The sequence below is a fragment of the Manduca sexta genome, chromosome 4 (assembly GCF_014839805.1).
Source record: "Manduca sexta isolate Smith_Timp_Sample1 chromosome 4, JHU_Msex_v1.0, whole genome shotgun sequence".
NCBI lineage: Eukaryota > Metazoa > Arthropoda > Insecta > Lepidoptera > Sphingidae > Manduca > Manduca sexta.
Window position 1 is genome coordinate 2,005,676 of NC_051118.1, and position 15,146 is coordinate 2,020,821.

General features: G+C 36.5%; 1 protein-coding gene and 1 non-coding gene across 2 annotated transcripts; one reads left to right on the top strand and one right to left on the bottom strand.

Annotated features, from left to right (window-relative positions):
* The first annotated feature begins 6,771 nt into the window (after positions 1–6,771).
* LOC115444556 (cathepsin L-like proteinase) lies at positions 6,772–13,854 on the top strand. The gene is made up of 13 exons (XM_030170381.2): positions 6,772–6,885; positions 8,087–8,195; positions 8,451–8,553; positions 9,154–9,265; positions 9,573–9,693; positions 9,875–9,987; positions 10,589–10,688; positions 10,796–10,873; positions 11,310–11,536; positions 12,009–12,135; positions 12,435–12,540; positions 12,656–12,840; positions 13,269–13,854. The coding sequence occupies exons 1-13, from the start codon at positions 6,819–6,821 to the stop codon at positions 13,447–13,449; spliced, it is 1,629 nt and encodes a 542-aa protein (XP_030026241.2). The 5' UTR covers positions 6,772–6,818; the 3' UTR covers positions 13,450–13,854.
* A 972-nt stretch (positions 13,855–14,826) lies between these two features.
* Trnas-cga lies at positions 14,827–14,908 on the bottom strand. The gene has a single exon. It is a non-coding gene; the product is annotated as a tRNA-Ser (tRNA).
* Between the last annotated feature and the right edge of the window lie 238 nt (positions 14,909–15,146).

Below are 15,146 nucleotides of genomic sequence, written 5' to 3' on the forward strand. Positions count from 1 at the left end.
AGCTAGTAAATGCTCAACAGCAGAAATGAACAAAACGCTAACTATTGCCGCTGAGTGGACCTCCATGAAGATCTCTGGAAACCTATATAATTTTATCCAAGACACTTCCATTAGTGTTGACATTGCTTCGATCAAGGAATGGCTTATACCCTGGAAATCTAGTTACCTCACTGTCAATCCCCTTTATTGCTAATGGGAAGCATTAAGCTTGCTTCCAAGCGCTATAATTGAATTTATGAACACTTAACACTTGATAGTTGCTATATCTATGTTGGTTACTAGCGTGGTAGTTTGATTCCTAAGTTAAACAAATGTCGCATATGACATAGAAAATAAAATAGGTTTTCGATAAATTAACATGAACATAATTTACGCATATTTATATCCCATTGCGGGTATATAATCATAAAATAAGTATAATATAAGCCCTGTATTATATACTGTCCCACTGCTGGGCACGGACCTGGTCCCATATTGAAAGGGATTAGGCTTTGGTCCACCACGCTGTCGTAGTGCGGATTGGTAGACTTCATACATCCTCAAAATTCCTATAAAAAACTTCTCCGGTATGCAGGTTTCCTCATGATGTTTTCCGTTAAAGCAAGCTATAATTCACAAAGAATACTTGGTTTTGCGGACGTTCGTCTTATCTGTCCGTTCCATTCCTAACTAGACTAACATCGCTTGTATACAGAGAAATTTATACATTGCGGTATTAAATGAAACCACATATTGCTTTTCCCCCTCTCCTGACATGCAAACTTATCAGTAGTTAGTCAGACAAAATTATCAGTTAATATTAAGTATTTTCACCGAAAATCGCGGTTTTAATTTTCGTTTATTTTTTAATATTGCGTGTAAGTGTATTTCTGCCTGAAAGTGTGATATTGCCGCTGCCACGAATTCTCTTACAGTAGAATTAGTGGCATTACTTACCCGCAAACTACCGTAACCGGAACCGTACGTGTAAAACTTAATTTGCTTTTTAATATTTATTTTGTTCGAAACTTACCCTTTTTAATTACATCTATGATTAGAACAACATATGGTAAAGCTTTGTTTTCAAGGAGACAAGTATATGGTTTCATTTATTAACGCAATCTTATAATACTCCTATATAAAATAAAAAAAAAAAAAACTATTTGCTTTGAACGCGGTAATTTCTTTAACTATCACCTTTTATGTAAATTCTTTTTAGACATCTATAGCTCCTATATATTTTTGCGTTACAGGCTTGTTACACTGGTACGGACTGCGTGATATCGGAAGAAAACACGACAGGCGTAACCGCGAGCTAAACTAGTTAATAAAAGTCCCTTGAAAATATTTGCTCTAATAATAGCACTTAAGTTATTTCGCTCAACATCGAGCAATAAGTTGACACCCACGCTATGACAGATTAGAAGGTTTAAGCTCTCGTCTATATTGGATGCGACAAAGCTCTTTATTTATTGCAGCTGTCGCGAACATCCTTTTAGTTTTATTGTTCAAGCAAACGATATTTTCCTGACAAGACACTGTGAGCTCATTCTGCGTAGATCGGACACCAACAGCTAAAATTTAAAGTTGGATAATTGTGAAATGTAGGTAGATATTGTACCGCCCTGTGGAATGGGGGCGTTTGAAGAATTCCACCACGGTATCCCCTGCCTGTCGTAAGAGGCGACTAATAGGGGCCACGAAGGGCTTCGATCTGTATCTGCATGTGGATCTATCGAAATCAATGTTAATACTTTGCTTAATAAATCTAGAATGTTCTATTCAACAATAATGATGGTTGATATGCAATATCAAATGTTATTATTTGTAGACAGGCTTGTACTAGCGGCTGCGCCTTTGTATTACAGTTTTTTCGTGGTATAAGTGCCATTTTATATTTTTCCGGGATAAAAAATGGCCTGTAACACTCGGGAGCAATGTAGCTTGGTATTAGCGAAAAAAAAATCAAAATCGGTTTAGTTGTTCCTGAGATTAGCTCATCGAAATAAACAAACTTTTCAGCTTCGTATAATAGTATAGATTGTATCTTTAAATATCATATAAGTGCCTATGGCGTATGTGAAATAAATAAATATTACACACACAACATCACGCATTTATCCCCGAAGGGGTATATAGAGGCGCAACCAGGGCACCCACTTTTCACCGAGTGTGTTCCGTCCCAGGATGTGATAGGGGGCGAGCCTATCGCCATATCGGGCACAAATTCCAGACTCCAGGCTGATACTGAGCAGAAAAACCCACATATCACTTTGCCCGACCCGGGATTCGAACCCAGGATCTCAAAGCGCTGCCGTACCGCGCATGCAATACAACTACGCCACCGAGGGTCGATAGATAAATAAATATTACTATTGCAAATAATAATTTTGCAAGTATATGGACCTCTGTTTATTTTTATTAGTCCTATCTTGTAATTTGGAACAACGAATCATATTCAATTCGCAAGTTTAAAATAAAATTAAAAGCTTATGAAACGGTCGCAAAAAATCAGTTCGCAATTGCTTTTAATATTTTTACAAAATTGGAAGTTGTTATCGCTGGGTAGAGTTCCAGAGACGCTCCAGTTAATAAACGTTTTACATTTTATCGTAATATTTATGCGGAGTGGGTTGATTTTTTGTTCTATTGGTGTTGGACCGCTGTCTCACTAGGGAAGAAGTTAGCGAAATATTAAATCTTAGGTATTGCACAGAACTCCATCCGCATTTAATGCGTAATATAAATTTATCCTAAAGCATTCGATGAAATATATAATATTACTTATTAAACAAAAGCATGTCGAAACTAGTCGCGTAAATTGGGATTTTTCGCGTATTAGCCATAATCGTATTATGCTTTTGCTTTGTGTTTAGTTCATCTTATCACACTATTACCATTAAACTTATTGAAACGTTATTTTTATTATCAATTAGTTACAAATTAAATAATATAACTTACTATCAGACCACAATCTTTCACCTTAGTATGGTAATTTGCTGTACTACTGTACTTGGTGGTCCTACACCAAAACTTCATGCTATAAAACAGAAATGTCAAAAAAATATAATTTCAAATTAACCTTCCAACAGGGGTGAATAGGAATGAATAGAGACAACAATTAGGTACATTAAATTGGCTAATAAGCAACATGTTATATTATTAAAAAACACATATTCGTATATATGTCACGTTACCAATAATTTAATGAAAAGTTGCATATTAAAAGTAGTCGCGCTCTATAAGCTTGGTGCAACAGCGTCTTAACGACAAGTTAAGCAGAAAATAACTTAAAATTACAGCTGGAGAGGCGAGTCTACCACACTTGAAACGGAGATAAAAACTATACCGACCTGACTCTAGAATGTTCTGCTTTTAATGGTTTTCTGTTAGCATATTGAAGTGCTAGAACTAAACTTAATATTTCCATCTTTATACAGGGCCATTTTGACATTACGTTACTAAATGAAATCACATAATCTGTCGTCGGATAACTAATTTCTGTTTGTTACCTTTTTTTGAAGTTACTATAAAATTGAGCTTATTAAAGATAGGTAAATAATGAAACTTATAGCATGAAAAAAGGGAAAAAACTAAAAGGTCGCAAACAGAAATTGATTGTTTGACGATTCCCACAAATTTGCAATTTTGGAATAGGTCATTATCTTATTAAGAGTGCGATGTATTCCGGCAATAACACTTTACAATAAATTACTTGAAGAGTATAATATGTGAAATAAAGAATATGTTTCGAATAAAATAAATATCAATAAAAAGTTATTTTATTTTATAAATACTAATTGCACTACTATTCTAAGAGAATTCGTCGCAGCGGCAACATCACACTTACAGTCGGAAATACACTCACGCAGTCGCCGTGTTTGCACTAAACAACAAAATTATCGACAAATCCGAAAAGGTAAATTGTTTTTTTTTTTGTGAAAATATTTACTATTCATGTATGATTTTTGGCACAATATTAGCAGTGGTGACAAGTTTATGGCTTCATTTACTAACGCAATGACAAAATGACTCTGTATAATTCAATATTAAATCACAGGTTCCTGTAAATTTCTGTTGGTAATATATTAGAAAGTAGTCTTCGTGTGCCGCGTCTTAGGGTTTTAAAATTTTTTCTGTACTTAATTTCATCACGATTATCATACGGCTTAGTAATTTAGCCATGAAAGTGCAAAAGATAAAGTTACTTTTACATTTGTAATTATATGTAGGTTTAATAAAAACATATTAGATAACTGCCTCGTGGCGTAGTTGTACGGAACAATTGCTTTGCTGAGTCTCGGGTTCGATCTCCGGGTCGAGCTAAGTTGATATTGCATTTTCTGCTCATTATCAGCCCGGAGTCTGGAATTTGTACCCGATATGGCGATAGGCTCGCCCCCTATCATATCATGGAACGGAACACACTTGGCGAAAAGTGGATGCCCTGGTTGCGCCTCTGCATACCCCTTCGGGGATAGCTGCGTGATGTGTGTTTATTGTGTTATAGTTACATATAGCTTCTATTTCTCAAACGTAGGTAACGCTTAAGGTCTAAATCTATTTCAAGAAATCCTGTCGAAATTGTGTTGGAAGACCTAATTAAAATATTCTTGACCTAATCAAATCCGGGATCTCAGAGTTCTCAGTCTTTTATACGCTCTTATAAACAAAAGAGATCTAAGAGAAGAGAAGGAACCTAATTTTAAGTCTCACTGGCTCTAGTGTTATACGAATCGTAGCGGGAAGAAGTATCTTAGTAGGCCGACATGATTGTGTCAACATTCGATACTTTATCTGGACAGCATCATGCTTACCCTCAGGTACAATGCAGTCAACGTTCCAGTGCCAAATAAAAAAAAACAAAAGTCCTGGCACACTACTGCTTGAAATAGACAAAGCAATGTTATCTACCCAGATGGAAGAACTTTGCATTCAAGGTTTCATATGTCGGTTAAGTGAATAGCTCTTATTATTTCCAGAGTTTAAATACAGTTTGTTAGTTTCGGAAAATGTCAATAGATGGCGTTGTCATTAAAATAATGTTTTTTAATTCTATATAAAATATAGTTAATTAATTTATTGCTTATTTTTAAATTGTCCACAATATAATAAAATAATAATAGTGAACCAATATCCATGATCATTCAAAAAGGTGCGAGAAAAAGACGCTAGATGGCGTTAACTTGTATGACTTGATGTAGTAAACTTGGATTCTTCTACGATTTTCCAAACACATTAACATGCTTTTCTTTCATATTAAGTTTATTTTATCACACTTTAAAAGGTTTTTCCGATACCTTTTAGTAACGGATTAAATATTATACTATCCGACCATAATCTACAAATTTCCACCTCAATAATTATATTTACTGTGCCCGTGGCCCTACCTAAGCTGTAATTTTATACTATAAATCAGAGATGGCGTTAAAACATAATCCAATTAACCTATCTACGGAAATTATTAGACATAGAGTAACTTGAATAATAGAGATGAATAGAGATAACAATGGTTAGGTACATTTTTAATACATTAAATTGGTCAATAAATCTTAATAAAAATTAAACCGTTCTTAGGAAAATCTATGGACTCCAGTCATTGTTTTTCTTGCCTTCGGAACAAAACCCTACTTAACTAGAAGATCACAGTCAATAATAACTCTTCTTTATGAGTACGGAAAAGTGACTCCAATGCACCTAGTGACAACTTTCTTTTATTGCTTTGAATGACGAGACGAGCTTGCCGTCCGCCTGATGGTAAGTGATACGACCGCCCATAAACAGTAGAAACACCATTCAACTTCTTAAATTATAAAGTATTGTTTGGTATTCCACTGCACTCGCCATCCTGGGACATGAGATGTTAAGTCTCATTATGCCCAGTAGTTACACTGGCTAGAGTGGGGTCCAGATGGAATATCGATTGAGGAGAAATTATTATCAGTCGCCAATCGACATAAGTATGCCGGTCTGTTCGGAATGCGCCATCACCGATATAGTTGTAAGGTTTTTTCTCATCTAATAAAGTCAAGAGTACTTAATGTTTATTGTTCATTTAACCATATAAATGATTCATACTTATAATTCACATTTTTTGCAGTGAAATAAATTACATTATATCATTGTTAACATGATTTAGGCACCTTATCTAGTTACACTAATTAACGTAGTACATTAAAATGTAAATCATATTAATTAATACGTTTTTAAAATTAATTTTAGATAACATTTAACTAAAACTTATCCAATTATTTTTTATATAAACATATAAGGATTTGTGCATATATATTAAATTTAATTGTTATATTTAAAACAGAAATATTATGAAATACTAGGTGTTGCTCGCGGTTTTGTGTGCAATAAATACTTTTCTCGCTTTACAAGACCCAACAACACTGTAATGATCTATTTAAATAACCAAGTAAAAAGAAAACATTATTTCCCATAGGAACTATTTGCAAGGATAAAAAGTAGCCCATGTGTTATCAACCCGTGTTCCAAATTTGTCAAATAAATATCTTTCTTTGTTTCTTTACTGGCTGCAGAGAACACTTGCTATTAAGAATCCACTCCAATTGCCATTGAATGGCTAGTTTGGTTTGCTACTTAAAAATATCTCCTTTTTTCTTCCCTTCCCAATTTTCTACTTACGATCATTTGCAAAACTGGAAGGTGACCACTACAAATACAAAAATAAAGCGATGTCCAATTGGAACACAATAAATCCATTTCCTGGTAACATTATGTACTCGCCCTATTCAATTGATTTCCTATAAATATCCTATGGTTGATATTATTTCGGCATACTTTATTGTCGTTGGTATTCGGTGGTAGGTAAAATGGCGTACCTACCAGCTGTATTTATTTTATTTTTGAGTGCGCATCGCTGTCTCTCTTATTCACTGGGTAAGTTAATGATTTTTTTGCATGGTCGTTGTGACATTGCGTTACTAAATGAAACCACATACTCGTCTTCACCTTTGCTGACATTGTGCTAAAAATAGTTTATTAATAACGAATATTTTCACCAAAAATCCTAGTTTTATTTTTCTGATCTTGTTATTATTTTTTTAGTTTAATGCGAATATGGCGTGTGCGCGAGTGTATTTCTGCCTGAAAGTATGATGTTGCCGCTGCGAAGAATTCTCTTAGAGTAGTAGTGGCATTAGGGCGAGTAAAATTAAAATTAGTTTTTATTAATATCTATTCTGTTCGAAACTTACACGTTTTTTATTTACATCTATGGCTTAAGTAATTTATTGTAAAGTGTTATTTCCAAGTAGATAAGTATGTGGTTTCATTTAGTAACGCAATGTCAAATTGACCCTGTATATTTTGCTAATTATTTTCTTAAGCGTTATTAATTACATGTTACTGTTTCCATTATTTCAAGTTATTGTATAGCCAAGTTTTAATATTGATATAAAACAATATTTCCGGATTTTGCCGTGAAAAATAATTTTATTTCAATGTCTTACATCCCCATTACCATGAAATCATTATGCAATTCTTATTAATTAGCCACCGGGATTCAATAATATAAATTTATTATTCACCATCGCCACGGAAAGAAAATTTTAAAAATATTTTAAAAATAAGTCTTGTTACTAATTACTCTGAAACTTGAATACAAGGTAATAAACAGGCCATTCTACTTTTCAATGCCTAAAAGCTAGAGTATATTCAGAAAAAAAATTAAATGCTTTGGTGATGTGAGTGGTTATAGATGTATGGACTAAAATATTATAATATGTGCTAAATGTTAGCAGCGAAGTTTTACCGTGCATTTTTGGTTTATATAAGTTTTTAAGTTATAAATTGAAGTTTTTCGATTTTACGTGAGAATCAAAACCTATGGTGTACTTCCCGTTGATCTAGAATCATGAAATTTGGCATAAAGTAAGAACTTACAGCATGTAAAGGCAAAAAATATATTTTGCGTAACCTAAAGCTATGAAGTATTATGTCGTCTTAGGTTTTTTTTCTTAAATGGTATCTTATATTATGAGAGTTTAGTTTAAAGGAGACAAACTTTTAGGTACTAAAAAGTAGAATCGTCCAAATATGGTTTTGTTCCATGATTAAGGTATTGTGTACAATATTATAGACAACAGCGATAGCTTAGAGGATGAAGGAATCCGCTGGCCTGCGGAGTACCACCTGAAGGGCGAAGAACTGAATCTCAAGACCGGAATGAAGGCCCCGTTTGAGATATGGTAAGTATTTTTTTTTAATATCCTACGGTGGTTTAACGGGATAAAATACATTGTGGATTTCTGCCAGACTTACCTATCGATTATAACCCCGCCATACTGTCCTCTCTCTTTCTTATATCAATGGTCGCGAGGTACACATGTCCATTCCACCGCAACACTAATCCGTGAGCATCCGCATGGAATATTGCACACCAGCCTATTGGACATTATTTGCCATAGTATCAGAAATATATGACTAAATATGAAATTGCATAGGTCCAGTAAGAGTCTCAACCGATACCGCAGAGACTACTACGACGGAGTCGAGAAGAAATATTACTACGGGGTTTCTGGTGAAGAAAACTGTACTGTATATTATGTAAGAATCAACTTTATGTACTAACGAAAGCTCCAATTGCAATATTCTTTTTAATAATAATAATGCTAGTTTATATACTGTCCAATGCTGAGCATGGACCTCTTATACTACAGAAAAGGTTTAGGCCGTAATCTGCGCTGGCCTTGTGCGGGTGGTCAGACTTCACCTTACCTTCGAAATTTTATAGAAAATTCTTGCGTATGTAGGTTTCCTCACGATCTTTTCCTACTACGTTAAAACGAAAAATTATAATTGTTAAACAATACACACGTAACTTTTTAAAGTCAATAGTGTGTATTGGGTTTTGAATCGGCGGAGCTTCACCTTCGCAGTCGAATCCATTCCCATTAGCCTAATTAAGCTATCGTGCTCTATCAGTAAATAGCAAATAGTATTTATATAGAATGAATCGCTAATTTCTGAGAGCCATCTTCATCGCCGCCATGAGCTGGATAATTTCCTTTATAATTCTACAATGTTATTATGTTTAATTATAATAGATGTAAATAGATAAATGGATTTTAGTTTAATTTTTATTCTAAGAAAAAACAAAAAGAAAATATTCTGCGTCGTAATGAGATGTTTATGATTTGCTCGTAGATGTTCCCGATGTCTGATGAAGAAAGTATCAACACGATCATATGTGTCGAACAAAGCAATTATGACGATGATCAAGAATTCTTACAGCATTTGCCAAAAGGGAACTATACAGGTACATAAGGTTTAAATTTATACTTTCCTTTAGAAACTTAACTGGATTTCAATAGCTCATCGGCATGTCTTCAATCTTCTTCAATTTGAAATAAGCGCAACATATTCTCTTAAGATGATACAAAAAGGTTTTAGCTTACTTTCCCCGGTCTTCAAACTTCTTTTAGTGTTCAAATCCCGTGAATATCCAGAAACCCATAGAGTTGCCCTACCTAAGAACGAATTCCAAGAGGCCCTAATCCACAACTCGTGTATCACTAAACATGAAAGAGATAGAGCGTGATTATAAATGGAGCTTATCATTTCAGGGATAGCAAAGTTCGAAGATAAGGAAGTTCAGAAATGGGATTTCAAAGAAGAATCAGACGGACAGAGGATGGAAGTATCTGCTTATACCTACAAGGTGGAAGACGAAGACGTCCCCGTTCAGTAAGTTGGCTCTGTTTTTACTTCTTTTTTAGGTTCTTTTTACTAGGTGTTGCATGATTACATAAATGGCGTAGTTGCAGTAGTGGATGTTAGGAACCGAGCTATCTTCATACTACCTAATATATATTTTTTTGCTTACTTGGTCTGACCATCTTGGTTTATCACATGGACTCTGTTTCAGAATTACAGTCAAAGTATATGATTTGGATAAAGGACGGTTAGAGTCCCATACTGTGACCAATTACTACGGCTTCTCAAGTGAAGTGGACGAGACTGATCTAGACGTGGAATGGGGTGAGTAGTTAGTGTAGGCAAATTGATAAGATTACTAGGAGCCTTCATAATAGACGCCACTCAGCTGCGCTCTTAAGTGAGATTTCAGCTGAGACGCTGTCAAATTAAAGTCAGTAACTTAAGTTCGCCACTATTTAACAAATATATCAACAACATGTCGAACAATAAGTTAAATCACAGTACGACGTATTCAGACAGCTAATTTATGTTTTTTTAACGACGCCGACTTAGCTGAGAACAAGCTCTTAAAATACAGCTAAAGCTTTGTTTATTAAATAATTCAATACATTAAATATGTAACTTTTAATACGGGACCGTCAAAGTGTCCCCATTGCACGTGATGGTAAGTAGGGTGGTGTCCAATAGAATGTCGACTGACGAGGGATGATTATCCCTTGTACCAAATGCCTGGAATAGGTGCGCCAACTATATGGCTGCTCAGGGGCTCAAGCAATACTGATAACTTTGGAGTGGGTGCAAAGCATCCATGTTGTTATAACTTTTATTATATTATTGCTGTTGTTTGTTAGTTAGTTGTCTCCGCCCACCGCTTTGGTGACAAATGCACTCACTATATACCACAATATACATATAATTGTAGGGCCAGCAATGTGCGATGATGAGGAAACGTTTTGGGCAAAACATCACATTGGTAAACTGAGTCCTGCAAGGAAGCATCACGTCGACCTGGCGTTTAGAAGGTTGGTATAACCAGAGTAGATCAAAGGGTCTTTTGAACAACTTTTTTGTAAGATCGCACTGCACCAGATATAAAACGAAAAACTTAATATATTCTATATGTTTTTAGGTTTACAACTCAACATAAAAAGGTTTACGGTGAAGATGAACACGAGATGCGAAAATCTATCTTCCATGAAAATTGGAAGTAAGTGTAGTTGGAACTTTATATATATAATAATAATAATAATAATATCAGCCCTGTATTATATACTTGCCCACTGCTGAGCCCGGGCCTCCTCTACTACTGAGAGGGATTAGGCCTTAGTCCACCACGCTGGCCTAGTGCGGATTGGTAGACTTCACACACCTTCGAAATTCCTATAGAGAACTTCTCGGATGTGCAGGTTTCCTCACGATGTTTTCCTTCACCGTTAAAGCGAACGATAAATTCACAAAGAATACACACGTGATTTTTTAGAAAAGTCAGAGGTGTGTGCCCTTGGGATTTGAACCTATGGACATTCGTCTTGGCAGACCGTTCCACACCCAACTAGGCTATCGCCGCTCTTTCCATATGTCTCAACTTTATATATGTCTGCGTAATATTTTGGTATGATTAAAACCCACTGTTTTATTATTAGGCAGGTAGTCGAACACAACAATAAAAATTTGGGATACAAATTGGAACTGAACAAATATGCAGACTGGACTGACGAGGAGTTCGCAGTCCTCACGGGCCTGAGACCTTCGGATCGAGACTTCGGCGCTGTGCCCTTCCCTCATACTGACAAGGAGGTGGAAGCTATAGTTCAGGACCTTCCTGAGGAGTTTGACCTCAGGATGGAGGGCGTGATCACTCCTGTTAAAAGTAAACAGATCTTATTTTTATTCTTCACTCATCTATCTTAAACGACGAGTAAGTCCTAAGGAATCATGCTCTTATCAAATTTATTGAATAAAGTATTTAGTTTAGTATCAAAACTGCCTGACATAAACCCTTGTGGGGTTTTAGTCCCGGTTAAAGTATGAAAAACCCGCACCAAATCTAGCTTGACCTAAAGATACGTACTAGAGTCTAGACGAAGAGAAGAACATTTAAAATATTTCCAACGATGTTAATAACCTTAATTTCATTGAAAAGCCTCAATGCATCTGATGGAAAAGTGTACACAATATTTATAGCTACCAGCAACTCGTTCAAGTAGAGGTACTTGGACCTCCAGTTAATGCTGATGAACATGCCTACGACCTTCATGATTTTATAAATATCTTAGCATCAGATGCGGTAGAATCGTCGGTAGTTAATGAGGATCAGAAGAATAATTAGAATTACTTGACAGATCAGGGGAGCTGTGGGTCTTGCTGGGCCTTCTGTACCGTCGCCGCTGTAGAAGGGGCGCTGGCGTTGAGGAATGGCGGCAGGAATCTGGATCTTAGCGAGCAGGCGCTGGTCGACTGCGCGTGGGGGTAACTGATACTTCATTTAACAAAACTTTTAAGTTTAACTTAATATGAGGATCACATTTTCTAATTCTTGAAAGCATTTAAGCACCTGTGATGTTACTGAGTTAGCTATTAGCTTATTAAATACACGAGATCGCCTCGTACAGTGTATACCAGGATATTGATAGCATCGCAATCGTATCTAGTAGATAATATGTCTGGTTCTATCTAACTGCATGTCAAGGTGACGTCTACCAGCTATTAACTAACTCCAGGATTATAGATTCCGAAGACCAAGTCATTAATGCTCCAAATAATTTCAGCTTCGATGCCCAAGGGTGTGACGGAGGTGCGCCCAACGGTGGTATGAAGTATGTTCTAGAACATGGAGTCCCAACAGAGATGGAATATGGACCTTATATGGCAAAGGTAGATTTAGTGGTATTTTATTAATCTTGATACTCTCTCTTTTAAAACTCAATTATGTTCTGTACCAATATTTCCATCTCTTTCCCGCCATTTTGCTATTTACCTATATTTTCAGAACGGTTTCTGCGAAGCTTACAACATGAGCAAAGTGTTTCACATCAACGGCTTCGGGCAGGTGACTCCTCGCAACGCTAACGCCATGAAAGTAGTCCTCAATAAGTACGGGCCTGCTGTAGTTGGCGTTCACGCTGGAACACCCATGAAGTTTTACTCCAGTGGAATTTTCTATGATGTTACTTGGTAAGTACAGTCTAGAACGTGGTATAAGAAACTCACCTCCATGGTGTTTAATTGATTATTGATTGATTGGTTGTTATTATTGATTGGTTGAGACTGACGTGTTTTTTTTTACGGTCAAGGCAAAGTGACTCCACCACACCTGATGGTACGTGGAGTGGCGTCAAATAGAATGTCAACTGACAAAAGATGATTACCCCGCGACAGACGATACAATTATGCCGGCCTGTTGGAGCCGGATATACACAAACTGATCCCGGAACGCAACACTTACGTGGGCCACTACGGCGGGTTTTAATACCTTGTGTACGGTGATCGCTATCCGGGTAGATATGAAATATATCCTAACACCAGCAAACCGAGTGAATCATAAACTAATAACATTCAACTACTTAAAAATGCTTCTTGATAAACACAGTTTTTTTTTACAGCGAAGGTAGGAGGCAAAACCACGGCGTGACCCTGGTGGGCTACGGCATCCGTGACGGAGAGATGTACTGGATCGTGAAGAACTCCTGGGGCGAGGACTGGGGAGAAGACGGTTACATCCTCATTTCGGCCAACAACAACAACTGCTTGCTTATGGACACTGCCTTCTATCCGATAGCTTAGATTTAGGATACAAGGCTTCTTGACAATATGCGAATTTAGAGCGAATGTCCATCGCCGCCTTCGCAGTAAGAAGTTGACTCCAAATTTCACAGCGCGACCACGATGTGTCCAACGTGCAACCATACCGTGTCAGTGTGCGACCTCGCCGCATCCAAGCGAATATCCATCGCCGCCTTCGCAGTAACGATGACTCCAAGGCCACAGCGCGACCACGCCGTGTCCAATGTGCAACCATGCCGTGTCCAAAGTGCGACCACTCCGCGTCCATTTTCATGCGAATACTCATCTCGATCGGCAGGCAAACGCTCTCAGTGTATATTTTTAATATCAAGAAGCCGTTGTATCTCTTCTTTTCATTTTGTTCAATGATTATTTAGACATAAATAAATTCCACGTGCTGTTGAAGCGTTTTGTTTTATTTTACAAGCATTTGTACAGGACTACGTCCATGGAAGTCTTCTGAGGAATAAAAAATAACTTCCGTTTTAATCCAGTCTAAGTCTATGCTAAATTTATTGAAATCTTCTTAATGGTGTATCCGTGACGGGTTAAAAAACCTGATAGGTTAAACTTATAACTCACTACACAGAATGATAAGCGGCCGTTCGAGTATCACGTAGCCAGAATTTTAGTACTTTAACCACCCTCCCCCCTCCCTAACCCGGCCCCTTTGTCAGCAAAAGTAAAGAAACCTTACTCCCCCCTAGCGTAGAAGATATAAACTTTATAACTATGTAAACATAGTTTAAAAAATTTAAAAATCTGTTCAAATTTCTTAATTGTTATTTATCAAAAAATATACAGGAAAATTTTGATATTCCGTTACTAAATTAAACCACATACATATCTACTTGCAAATAATACTTTACAATAAGTTACTTGAGCCGTAGATGTAAAATAAAAATGAGTAAGTTTCGAACAAAATAAATATTAAATAAAGTAATATTTAATTTTACGCACCCTAATACCACTACGACTACTCTAAGAGAATCCTTCGCAACGACAACATGACACATTCAGTCAGAAATACACTCACGCACAGGCCATATTGGCAAACTACAAAATGATAAAAAATCAGATAGCTAAAACCAGGATTTTTGGTGAAAATTTTAGTTATTATTGGATGAGTTTTGGCACTATGTCAGCAAAGGTGAAGACGAGTATGTGGTTTCATTTAGTAATGCAACGTCAAAATGACCCTGTATAAAAATATTTTTTTTAATTTGCTGACGTTAATCTTTGTTCCGGCGCATTCGTCCTCGACGTCATCGCAAATAAGCAAGTCATAGACCCCCTTTTGTACTAGCGTAATCGTTGGAAACGGTCCCAAATATAAAAGTTTGTCTAGATTGTCATAAGAGAAGCAAAATAAAATATCGCAGCCGGTAGGATTCGAACCTACGCTCCCAGAGGGAATCTGATTTCGAGTCAGACGCCTTAACCACTCGGCCACGACTGCTTCGGGTTTATGTCGCAATAATTTGTATCGTATTTCCATCACGTTTAACAGAAGCTATAACTTTAAAAATATAGGTAAGTACTAAGTACTGCTAGGATAAAAATATAGTTGTGAGGGTATTTGTGATGCCCTTTGCTAAAAGAACACTGAGCGTTTGAGACAGTCGTCAGTTTGCAGTTTGCAGTTGGCAGTTGGGACCGAGCAGTTATTCATTGACAGTCGTACTGGTCGTTTGGTC